At 40.2% G+C, this 13,084-nt stretch overlaps 1 protein-coding gene across 1 annotated transcript in view; it reads right to left on the bottom strand.

Moving 5' to 3' along the window:
• ASPM (assembly factor for spindle microtubules) overlaps positions 1-13,084 on the bottom strand; it is a 269,329-nt gene that overhangs the window by 170,689 nt on the left and 85,556 nt on the right. Inside the window, exons 11-14 of the mRNA XM_069232128.1 lie at positions 11,461-11,636; positions 11,234-11,379; positions 11,060-11,145; positions 5,860-6,078 (exon numbers count right to left, since the gene is read on the bottom strand). Coding sequence (XP_069088229.1) covers positions 5,860-6,078; positions 11,060-11,145; positions 11,234-11,379; positions 11,461-11,636 — 627 coding nt within the window. The remainder of the gene's footprint in view (positions 1-5,859; positions 6,079-11,059; positions 11,146-11,233; positions 11,380-11,460; positions 11,637-13,084) is intronic.

Here is a 13,084-nt window from a genome sequence, read left to right as displayed (position 1 = left end):
ATTACTTTGTCTGGGCAGTCGCGGTCAAGGGGGGGGGTCCTCGGGATTCCCTCTGCAGGCATCGTCATGGAGAGGTCATCGCCTGGGGGTCGGAATCGCCTGGGGGTCCTCTCTGGCTGCTTGGTTCCTCTGGACAGGGGCAGGTGCGTCGGGTGCAGAGTAGTTTTGGGCAAACTACTCTGGAGTGAGATTGGAGTCCCTATAAAGATTGTTTATTTTTCTTCTTGTTGGACAGGCCTGCTGTCCACTGGAGTTTCTTGGTCCTCGGTGATGCAGGCAGTCCCCTGGAGGCTTTTCAGGGGTCGCTGGTCCTGTAGAACCTGTTGCTTTTCTTTTGCAAGGTCTTTGAGGCAGGAGACAGGTCAGTAGGGCTGGGGCCAAGTCAGTTGTTGTTGTCTCCTTCTCTTCGTGGGATTTCAGCTCAGCAGTCCTTCTTTTATTGAGGTAGTCAGGAATCTGAAGAGCTGGGTTCAGGGTTGCCCCAAATACTAAATTAAGGGGTGTGTTAGGGTCAGGGTCAGGGGCAGTAGCCAATGGCTAATGTCCCGGAGGGTGGCTACACCTTTCTTGTGCCCACTCCCTCTGGGGAGAGGGGCACATCCCTATCCCTATTGGTCCTACACCTCCAAAGAAAGTTGGAGGATTTCTCAAGGAGGGGGGTCACTTCAGCTCTGGACACCAGTTCTGAGCCTGTGAGGCTTACCACCAGGTGCTACAGGTCCTGCAGGGGGAGGTGTGAAGCACCTCCACCCAGGACAAGCTTTGTTTCTGACCATAGAGTGCACAAAAGGCACTCACCCCATGTAGTCAGAAACTTGTCTAGATGTGGCAGGCTGGCATTGACAGGTCAGTCCTACACTACCAGGCTGGCTGATATACAGGGGGCATCTCTGAGATGCCCTGTGTGTGCATTTTTCAATAAATCCCACACTTGGATCAGTGTGGGTTTATTGTGCTGAGATGTTTGATACCAAACTTCCCATTGTTCAGTGTAGCTATTATGGTGCTGGGGAGTTCGTAATGACACACTCCCAGACCATATACTCAGTATGGCTACCCTGCACTTACAATGTCTAAGAATTGACTTAGACACTGTACGGGCATAGTGCTCATGCAGCTATGCCCTCACCTGTGGTATAGTGCACCCTGCCTTAGGGCTGTCAGGCCTGCTAGAGGGGTGACTTACCTATGCCACAGGCAGTGGTTTGTGGGTATAGCGCACTGAGGAGAGTGCAATGTCGACTTTGTCTTTTCTCCCCACTGGCAGACAGAAGCTGCAAGGCAGTGTGCATGTACTGAGCGAGGGGTCCCTTAGGGTGGCCTAATACATACTGCAGCTCTTAGGGACCTTCCCTGGCCACAGGGCCCTTGGTACCAGGGGTACCTTTTACAAGGGATTTAACTGTGTGCCAGGGATGTTCCAATTGGGTAACAAAGGTAATTTTTTGGGAAGAACAATTGTGCTGGGGCCTGGTTAGCAGGGTCACACTTCCAATCAAAGCTCGCATTGACACTAGGCAAAATGTGAGGGAGTAACATGCCAACAGTGGCATTTCCTACAATGCCCAATCAATGTTTTCCTCTAAAGATAACTATGTATGTGTCAGCAAAGATCACCTTGCTTATAGTACGACCTGTCCAGCTCTTCAAAAGAAATGTAGTAATTGTGGTTTTGTTAGACATTTTGTAAGAAAAAACAGAGTAACGTCAAATGCATAGTTGAAATCTCTGAGCAAGGAGATGCAGAGGATGGAGAGAATGATGAAAATGAGTGCGAAAACATGGTACGTTTCTCAAACAAATTGAAATTGATTCTAAATATTAATGCTGTGCATTTAAAAAATAAACCAAAATGTTGCACAAGCAATGGTGGAGTTAAAATGAACATTTTTTGGTGATTGTGGTTCTCCATATACAAATGAAATGGTGATGTGTCTCAAAGGTGCAAAAATATTTTCTACAATAGACTTGTCAGCTGCCTATCATCAGAATTCCTTGATGCTCAACTCCAAAAAGTATACAGCGTTTATTACACCTTTTGGGTGTTTTCGATTTCATAGGATGCCTTTTGGATTGGCGTCTGCAGCCACTGTCTTTCAGAGACTTATGTTCGAGTTGTCTGGAAATAAAAACGGTATCAATTTTTTTCAGGATGATATCCTGATTTATGGAGAAGACAAAATGGAGCATGATTCAAGGTTAAAAGATGTTATGGACATATTGGAGAAAAGTGGATTAACAGTGGAATGACCAAAATGTAAATTTGCTAGGGACAGCGTCACTTATTTGAGACAGGACATTGGGGCCCAAGGGATTAGACCGAAAGCATCTCTGGTGAATGCTACAAACGAAGCCCTACCTGAGAGTTGTAAGGATGATATCAGATCATTCTTGGGATTAGTTGAATACTACACCAAGTTTATTCCATGGTTTGCAGACAAAAGTTTCCATTTAAGGCAACTGTTAATAAACAAAGTCAAATTTGAATGGTCTAAGGTGTGTCAGGAAGAATTTGCCTGCATCACTTCAGAAATTGATAAAGTCCAAGCTTTGCAATGTTTTGTATCACAACTGATGCCAGCAGTAAGGGATTGGGTGCGGTGCTAAGCTAGAAGGACAAGGAAGGAAGGGAATTTATAATATATTTTGCTTCCAGCTTTGTCGCCAACCAAGGAAAAGTATCCTATAATAGAGAGGCATTAGCATGGGCTTTGGATCATTTCAGGGCTTTCGGATGGGGTAAACCTGTAACAATTGTTTGCTACCATAAACCACTTGTGAAGTTATTGACAACAGAGGGTATGGTAAACGCCTCAGCGAGGATGGCCAGACTGTCGATAAGGATGCAGGACTATGTACATAAACTAGTATATTTACCTAGCAAACACAATCATGAAGCAGACTGTTTATCTAGAATGCCAACCAAATTGGAAGAGTGTGAGGATGAAAGTTGGGATCATTTTCAAGTAGCTTTTGTACATGGTGATGGTAGTCATGCCGTATGCAAGGAAGAATGGATGTCTGAATATGACAAAGATGAATTACTGACTGTAGTTAAGAAATATATGCAAGAAAATTGGCCTAACAAATGTCAATTACAAGAGGAAGTTAAGCCTTTTTGCGAGGTAAGGTCACAGTTGTTTGTGGAGAATGGTACTATTGTGAGGGGTGAACCGATTGTTCCTCCAAAAGGCTTATGGAAAATAATTGTGGAGATGCCATGAAGGACATTTTGGCATAGTGAAAACTAAAGGTGTAGTAAGATGTTTATTCTTGTGGCCAAATGTGGATGCTGAGGTAGAAAGGTATGTGAGAGATTGTTCCAAGTGTTCTAGTGCTGATATAACATTACAAACTTTGAGACCACCAATGTGTGAATATTTATTACCAAAACAACTGTGGGAACTAGTAGCGATAGACTTTGTTGGACCGATTGGAGAACAACACAAATATATAAAGGTTTTGATGGATTTGTTCTCCAGGTGGCCTGTTTTAGAGATTGTGGAGAAAGCAGACACAAAATGTGTATTGGAATTTTTGGAAAAGCCCTTGTGTCTAGAGGTTTGCTCAAGGTGGTGTTAAGTGACAATGGGGTTTATTTTTTGTCCAATGCATCTAAAGATTACTTTAAAAGGATTGGTGTGCAACATAAAACCACATCCCTTTATAATCCTAGTTGCAACTGTATGGTGGAAAGATTCAACGGAGTGGTAAAGGGAGATTTTCAGTCAGCTTTTGCTATTGGCACAGATTGGGAGGGACAACTGCACAAGGCAGTATGGGCATACAGGGTGATGAAGAATGACTTTACAGAGCTGTCGCCATTTGTAATAATGAGAGGACGCAAAGCCAGGCCCAAGTGCAATTTAAATTGGTTGCATCAACCTAGTGTGGAACAGTGGTCTTTAGAATCAGTTCAGAACAGGATGGAAGAAAAGCATTGTGAAATGAAAAAACATTATAATGAGCGTCATGGAGTTAAACCAACCAACATTGTAGTTGGAGATTGGGTTCAGGTTAAGAAGCAGAGTATGGTGATCTAGTCAATTTTATTAACTGGAGGAAGTGATAGAAGTATTGAATACCGCACTTAGAGTGAGCTACGGAAAGGTTTGGAATCTCAAGCGTGTGGAAAAAGTGTGTAACAAAGCAAGGAAGATTAATTCTGCAAAGGAGGATTTTTAATGGTTGGAGTTTGAAACAGGAAATGCTGCAAGTAGCGAAGGAAGTTCTAATGGAAATAATGAGAGTAGGACACATTCGGGTAATTTGGTAGTGAAGAATGGTGAAGTGAGTGAGACAACTGGAGGTAGTGAAAGGAGTATGGATGCAGAAGTGCTGGATGGAACAAGATCAAGGAAACCGTCTACGTAGCTTAACGAGTGTGTGGGGAGAAAAGGTTTTCCTGAGTCAGGAGTAAGTATAATTTTAGTTGTGCACAAGATAGTATTTAGTTAGGTATGGTGGAATTATATTAAAGTTGCTATTCGCATATTCATAAAGTACAATTAAGTATAACGGGAAGAAAAAAGCAAAGCCAGCAACTCTCAGTGAATTCTTTAAGCAGTTTCATTATTCCAGGCCTTGGGTTATAAAATCATCTCTGGACACGTGTTTCTAGGTCAATCCTTTCTTCAGCAGAGAAAAATATAAAAGTGTTTCACCCTCGTAGGTGCAGCCAGTGCTGGAAGTGTTCCAGGCATTTCTTTCTTGTTGAAAAGAGCATGGCTTCAGCTTGTCTAATTGCAGGCACCTGATTAGTCTCTTTAAATACCAGTCCGCCCCAGTGGGCCTCTCAAGTGAGTACAGTGCATGCTGGTTATGGTGGTCCTGCAATTTTTTCATGTTGCCCCAAGTGGGTTGCTGGAGCCAGATGAAATAATGAACCAAAGTTTAAAACCTTTGTAGGCGAATCCAAAGTAAAATTGTCAGATTTGCTGTGAATATCCCAACCTGATTGCTCTTATGTGACAATCCATTTTTAGTCACACAGACCTGCTTCGATGTGCAGTGGTGCTGCCTTCCTGGCTGGACAGGCCGGTTAATTATCAAAAACGAAGTTGTCCTCATGTGAAAGCGCACTCCCAACAATATATATACACAAAAAACAAAGGAGAACCCTGGGAAGTTCCCAAATTTAGGTGGAGAGCAGCTCTAGTAAGGAGCAGCCTGCAACACCAGCGACACTCTAGATTTGCTCACCTCAAATGTCTGTTTATCTAGCAAAGTTTTTAAGCATTGGATCAGCACAGTGCTATCCACACCGAGCTAGATAGTGACAAAGTCTTTTGCCATTTGTACAGCAAAATCTTTAAGCATAGGATTGACACAGTGTCATCCTCGTTTACCACTCCAGTCCTATAATGTTTCTGTAATATTTTTTCTGTAATATATATATATACAGTTGAAGGTGTTAGCCGAAACGTGTAGACATTGACATTTGGTCAAGACAGCACGATTGTGAATTTGTTCTGAACATGTAATTAATATAAGATGCCAGCATACAATGAACTGCCAGTCCAAGTTAGTAGCGCTATAATAATAAAAGCTCTGTCGCTGCAGCGAGGGGAACTACTTTAAAGACTTTGGATTTGACTACCACTCTAATTGATGTCACAGAAGGAGGGATGGATCCTAAAACAGTCCTTATGCCATACAGCAGGGGCCAAGAAAAGCACACCTGTCTTACTTGGATTCAGCTGCTGAGGACAGCTGAATTTAAGGAACCTGCTAATATAGCATACTTCAAACCGTAGCAGAAGTACAGGGTTTATGCAGATTATAAATACCAACAAATTATGATGCCACAGTAACTGGGAGAAACAGAAAAGTCTTAGAATTGAGATGCAATGTACTTACTTTCGTATTGTAGAAGGCACAAGTTGCATTGACCCACTCCATCAGCAATCCAACATTTTCAGAATACTTCAAAGATGAAAAGTTACCGCTGCTTGCTCGCTTTAGATTTGGTAAATTAGAAAACAATCTCAGGGCACCAATTTTTTTCTGCAAAATCCAGGATTGCTTTAAAAAGGTAATTTCTTCTTTTACTTCCTCCACATTGAGCAAAACATCCACCTGTGTAGAAAGAAGGTAACCTTTTAGCATAAAAGGACTGGTTTGCCATGCAGGAACCAAAAAAAAATTAACTACAGGAACCAACTGTAATGATCTGAAATCGCCATTTTACTATAAAACTTAATTAGGGTACTCCTGACGCTATTGTCTTTAGTACTGTAACACAACACAATATTACTCGGACTAGCTACGATCGTAACCTTAGCCCAGTAAACCCCATTCTATCAGACTCGTGACACTAAAGGAAAAGGGAAGACGGAGACAATGCTCAGAGAAAAAAGGCATTGGGAGTACAAATCACTAGATTAACCAATTTACTTTCTCCTTTAAAACTCGCTTTTTCCTAAATTATATGAAGTTTATTAGGCATTCATACACATTATCCACATTAGTAATTCCAAGACCCCATTAGCAAACAGACCAAGTAACTGGTGAACACTTCACTGCACAGAGACGGAGACACCTAATTTAATATCCATGGGACTAGGCAAAACAGTGTTTATAAGGCAGATATGCCCAACCCTCGACATCAGCTATGAAATAATACTCAATACATAGTGCGCAAGCAATCATATGGATTAGCTCAAAGTACTACTCTGTGCGTTATCTGTTTAAAGGCTCTCCTGGATGATAATCTGTAGCCAGTGTGAATCTAACTGGGAAGCATCAGAACACTTGAGGTCTAGCACGGTCGCAGGCAGCCCCTAATAGCATAACCCTTCACAACAAAGGACGCAGCCCACTTTGTAGTAGGGCTCTTAGTGGCGGAAGCATTGGATGAATGATTAACTGTTTACAAACCATGTGACAAACTGTGTGGGATGCTCTGAAGGCTCTCGTCTAAGCAATCTAGAACTTCAGAGCCCTAAAAATAGTTGTGCAGTGTCTGTTCAGTGGTCAAGTTCAGAAATAACCTGGGATGAAAACGAAATTCCAGCAAGTTAATAAAGAAGACTGTGGCAAAATGAAGGCAGAGTCCAGCAAACAGCATTACACCCCTTTGTGTTAGACCTGTATGTCAAGAACCTAAATGCTCTGGTTCCCCTATGCAGCAATTGATAATTAACGTGGTATAGCACCAATCACAATTATTGTGCCTGAGAGGGAAAGGAGGACTGCATACTTGGTGCAGTTCTAAAGGTAGACTAGAGTGGACCATATGAACATGGAGAGGTAAATGGCAGCCCATATCATTTTTACTCAATACTAGAGCTACCTGCGCTATCGTCCGAACAATAGAGGTCCCAAAGTGACCCCTCTCATGAAAACAAGTGCAAGCTGTAGGCATCTTTAAGTATGAACCCTGTTTCAGCTAACATCTTGGTAAAAACAGGCCCACTCGAAGACCACTAATTTGTAATATGACACACAAGTTCAAACAATTTGTTGGGCAGTAATTTTCTGTACACTTAAAACTGTGCGAGGTATGGCACACTGATGATGTGGAACTCCATAAACACGATGGGGATGCAGACTTTAAATTAAAATCATGAGAAACAGCTAACACGACAGGACTTAGCTCCCGACTAAAAAGATTCAGTGAAAGAGGAAGTCTGGCAGGGACAATTGTCTGATTAAGCATGTCAACAGTGAGTATCACAATAAAGTCTAATGCAGAGAATCCCCAATACAACCTCACACCTGAGGTGCTGGCTGAATTTACACCTTTGATTGAATCAATGCTAGAGCAAGGCATCTTGAAAGAAATACTAGGGAGTCCCTGCAACTCTCCTGTGATGGTTTTGCTGAAACCAAATAAAAAGTTGAGGATAGTTCCGGACCTAAGAAAGGTGAATCAAATCCTTGTCCCATGTTGGCCTGTGGTACCAAATGCTGCAGTGATATTTAAAAAAAAAAAAAATCTATGCAACTCAGAGAGGTTCTCTGTAATTGATCTGTGTCCAGCATTCATTCCCATTCCTCTGCATGCGACTAGTCAGTTCCTTTTTGCCTAGATTATTAGGAAAAACTCTGGTGTGGTGCGGAGTCCCATAGAGTTATACAGCAAGACCCTCAATCTTCAGAAGATACTGAAGCAAAATCTGGAGACCTTGTAGCAGTCCTGCATCTCTATTCCGGTTCAAGACACAGACAAACTTTTAGTGGCATCAATAACACAAGCTTGTAAACACAACAAGATTGGTCAACTGAAACACCTGGCAGAGAATGGACACAAGGTGTCCCCAACGAAGCTACAGTACTGTCAGAAGGAATTTCCCTTTTTGGAACATGACCGTGAGAAAAGAATTATGAAAGTGCTCCATAAATGAATCTCTACAATTCTGAGAATGAACCACCCCAAAGAGACAGAGAGAAGGCAGGATGTTCTTTGGAATGGTGGGCTACTGTTGTCAGTAGATTCCTCACTTTTCCCTAATGGCAAAGCGTTTACAGAGACTTGCTCACAACAATGTGCCGGATTCGCTATCCTCTGATAATAAATGAACGAGTGCCTTCCTAGAGCTCAGAAAGACACTTTGCCACTCACGAGCCCTAAGAATGCCTGATTACGACATCTAAGATCAGGAGAGAGAAGGGTACACATTGAATTTGTTGACACAGACTGTTGGTGAAGCTGTATGGCCAGATGCTTATTTCTCTGCTATAATTGATCCAGTAGTGACAGCAGTTCCTGATGGCTCAAGGCTGTGGTTGCAGTGGTTGTTAGCTTCCAACAGTGCAAGGGGATTGTTATGAGTTACTTGCCTATTTGAATGGCTCCACATTCAGTTCAAATCTTGTTCACCTGTACTCGAACTCAGCACATGACAAACAGCAGGCTTACTAAATATGAACATGTGATTTTGGACACAGCAAATGTATCTTCAAAGCGCTGCAATGCAATAAATCCTGTTTTGCCAATTATAGAAAATGATGCAGATAACGGGGTAGACCATGACTGTCTAGATGTTACTGAATTGTGAGCCAAGACTTGACATTCGAGAGATCCCCTTAGAGGAGCCCGAGAACCTTATTGGTTTGATTATCTGTTCTAATGGGAACAAATTAAGACAGGAACCATATTTTGTGAAGAAGAAGCTGTAGAGAGTCCAAAACTGTACTTCCTACACTTGAAAAGGAGTTGGTCTTTAACAGATGCAGCAGGATGCCTGGTTCTGGATTTCGTTAAAGACAGAGGAATTAGGCTTAAGGAGCACATTGTCGGAACAGACATAAATCCAAACCATTTTTTCAGGGCTGTATTTCACATTAGGATCCTATGGTGCCCGAAACTCCTGATGTAAAACATTTTAACATCTCATTATCTTCCTCTGGCTCTGATGAGAACAATCTGCCTGCTGACTACACAAGTCAATTCTCATAATGTTCTGCTCAGGATTACTGGGATTTTGAGAGGGGGGGGAGGGGGGGGTAAGAGAAGGACAGTGATGCAAGCATTTTGGCAGCCCTGTGCATACAAGTGAGAAAGTCCTATATGTTCTCCCAACAGTAAAACTAATTGTTGAGCAATCTAGCTGTATAGGAGTGAGAAATAAAGTAGTAATGCATGGAATGGTCACGCCCATGCACTGAAAGCATGACAGGCAAGCATCAGCGAAACTATGAGACCAGTATTCAAGGAGCTTAAAATCAACAAGTATTGGCGGGCAAAGCCAGTAGGTCTCGTCTGTGAAACCTATTTCTTTTGTCAACAATATGGCTTCTATATATTCAACAAACACAACACCAGACTTTGTCTGCAGGTCAAAATACAGAAATGAGTAAATAGTTATAAGAAAATGCTGGAAAAAAAAACAAACAAAAAAAAAAAAACAGTTGAACAGCTCTATAACATAGAAGCCAACAGATCTGAAAGCTAGAGAAGACTGAAATCCAAGTTGACATTAGTAGAAAAACTTGTCCTCTTCTGCAATTCGAAAACATTAAAATTAATTTTCATAGTAAAAATGAATGAAGCGACCTGAATGACTTTTCTTAGTTCAATGAAAAAGAGACTAAGTTTACATGAACTATCAAAAATAGTTAAACAAGTTCTTACAACTTCAAAATAAACTTGGGATCTTATGTACTTTCTGTCCTAGTCGAAGAGATATATTGTAAAACAATTATTTTCCATTTGAACGACTAGTTAAGGATGGAAGGTGTTTTGTGTTGCTTAAATGATTATGAGAGAAATGAAACACTTTGCTAAACACTCATCTGAACGTATAGATATTCATAATTAGAGCTGGTAGTGTTCCTTCTGTTTACTGTAGAGATGGGAAAATACAGTTTATTTTTTGAGGAAGTTACAAATACCAACTGATATTAAAAAAAAGTAAATTTTTAATTTTTTTATTTCACTGGGAGAAAATTGAGTCCTATGTGGTGCACCCGAAATTCCAAGCGTGCATTGTTTAAAAAATTTAAATAAAAAAAAAAAAGGCTTTTTAGTAAAATTGTAGTGAAAGAGGAGAATATGTATGCTGAAATAAGAAGCAGGGAGCATCACATTAAAAAAAAGAATGTTATAGGTACAACTACATAGTGGTTCGATTTTGGTGCATTTCATAAAAATAAATCAGAATCATTCCAAACATAAGATATAAAAACAAATTAATGAGGAAGAAACATAATACAAAAACGAAGTAATGGATATTTATATTGAAAATAAAATAATTAGGCTGCTGTAACAATAGATTTATAACATAGTTAAACAGAAACGATAAAGGGCCAGCTTTTAAGCAACTAATCTTGACGATTACAGTTCAAGCCATTGGTCCAATTCATTTAAATGTTTTTTAATTGAATACTCCCTTACCCCCCTCCCCCATTTCATGAAATTTGCAGAAAGATAAATGTTTAGTCCCAAAAAGATCCAAGTGAATTTTGTACTGTTTATCTCTGTTTTTGTGGCCTGTAATTGCTCTACATAGTAGCCCTTTTATATTCAGATGTTCTCAACATTATACGAAAAAGAGGAACATAAGATAATACACTGCTCAAAGCACAAAGAATAAACAAAGTCAAATTTAAATACCTGGAAAGCAGAAACAATTCTCCAAAGAAGTGCTAAGGTTCGTTCTCTATGACGATCTACTATGTCCCTGGAATCAATAGCAGTACCTACAGATTAAACATAACATATGGTAAAAAAGCTGCAAACTCTAAAATAAAAAAGCACCGCACAACATATTTGCAAAACACTTTTTACCGTGTTCATCGGTTAGTTGGACGTTTCGTTCCTTCAAAACATGCAGTACTACTTCAACATTGTGCATCTTCTGAAGTCGACTAATTGCAGGTACTCTAAGCTTTTTTGAAAGAGTCCAATTCTGTGTGAGAAGTTCCATTGCTCTCCTGATGACAAAAATCACATTAAAATTTCTTCGTATTGCAGCCACAGAAAAATAGTGAATACAAAAACTAACATATACTTACACAAGACGTACTCCACATTGTAAGTCGACTGCTAAATTAGTTACAGCAAAGTCAAACTCATCCAGTGGCATCTGAACATGGCTAACGGGAAGGCCAAGGTAGCTGAGATGGCGTGAGAGATCACCTTCTCCACTTAGGAAATCTCTTGAAATGGCAAGTAGAACATCTTTACTTGTCTGCAGGGAAAAACAAGCAACAATTTGTTGTTGTTCTAAAAACTGAAAACTACTGTTCTCTAAACTTCCTTCAAAAAGGGACACACCAGAAGCAAATGTGGAAATAATAAATTACTCAGCACTAAATCTGGCTCTTCATTTTTGATATCTTCAATATCCTTTATAGCTTCAAAAAGCCATTTTAGATAATCTGTAGCATGAGGGTTACACAAGTAGGCTTCAACCAACCTTTATGATGGGGAGAGTTGCATGTGCATTTCTGAAAAATTAGCATATTTTCTCTAACACGGTCTTCGTCAGTAGACTGGCATATATCAATGAATGAAAAAACGAAGGCAGAGTTACAAAAGTGGCAAGACCGCATTCAAAGCTCTGACATGAACATTCATGATGTAGACACTTGTAAAAGTATCAGACATCACTGACTTGCCCTTGCAATCCCAAGTTGTGGCAACCTTCTAAGACAAGCGACTATATTGCCCTACTCATAGTAGGGGAAGTGCTCTGGAATCAGATAACAGATTTTTATGCAGCCTGACATTCATATTGCTATTCCTTACTGGGAAAAGTATGCTACCATGACCTGCATTTTCAGAGCAAACAAAAGATGGATCTGCATACCATGAGTCATATGTCCAGCTTATGTAATAAGGAATTGCATTTTTTGACAATTCACTGGTGCAATTCCTGCCACGGTTGAGTTGTTGATTGGGTATTAAACCTAGCAGCAAGACAATATGATGCATATCCATGTTCAATAAAACTTTCGAATTACCTCTGATACAGTCTCCGCAATATGTTCCGAAAATCCTGGATATGAATCTTCTACAGAAAGCTAGTAATTCCTCAGATAATGATTACTTCCCAACTTACATAGATTCAAAAAGTGAGCCCAACTCAATTTCCATGGAATTTCTGGTAGTTAAAGCAGAAGATCTAAAGCACTTTCAGTAAATCCAAAGAAGTTGCCATATAGACAAATAAAAGTGAAACGAGAAAGGTTTGATAGTTTTAAATGTGAATGTTTTCAGCCTCCATACAAAAAATATAAATGAAAACAAACAAAAAGAAAATGCACAAATCATGTTTCCTTGTTTGTAGCTCTATAGAATGGGGAAAATGCTCTCATCTTTCATCAGTGCAGTTACCAACGTAAGTGAAACAGCCAAATTATAGAAAGCAAAGGAACTAAACTCAGTGTCATTATGAGATATCATCATCACGCATACGGAGAGATAACTAGTTTCACACCAGGCCAAATTATATTGCACAATTTAATGTACCAATGATTATTTGTCATGTGCAGCCTTTAAATTTACAGAAAATATTGCGAATTAAAACAAGGAGAAGGATACAGTCAATTCATCGGTACATCCAGCTTTGTACATTTAGGCCTTATCTGTAGTAAACAGGAAACACAAATCTAAGCATTAAATATGTTTTCTCAT

Source organism: Pleurodeles waltl, chromosome 4_2, assembly GCF_031143425.1.
Source record: "Pleurodeles waltl isolate 20211129_DDA chromosome 4_2, aPleWal1.hap1.20221129, whole genome shotgun sequence".
In the NCBI taxonomy this organism is placed as follows: domain Eukaryota; kingdom Metazoa; phylum Chordata; class Amphibia; order Caudata; family Salamandridae; genus Pleurodeles; species Pleurodeles waltl.
The sequence above is the reverse complement of the archived record's forward strand: the minus strand, read 5'-3'. Positions and strand labels throughout refer to the sequence as shown.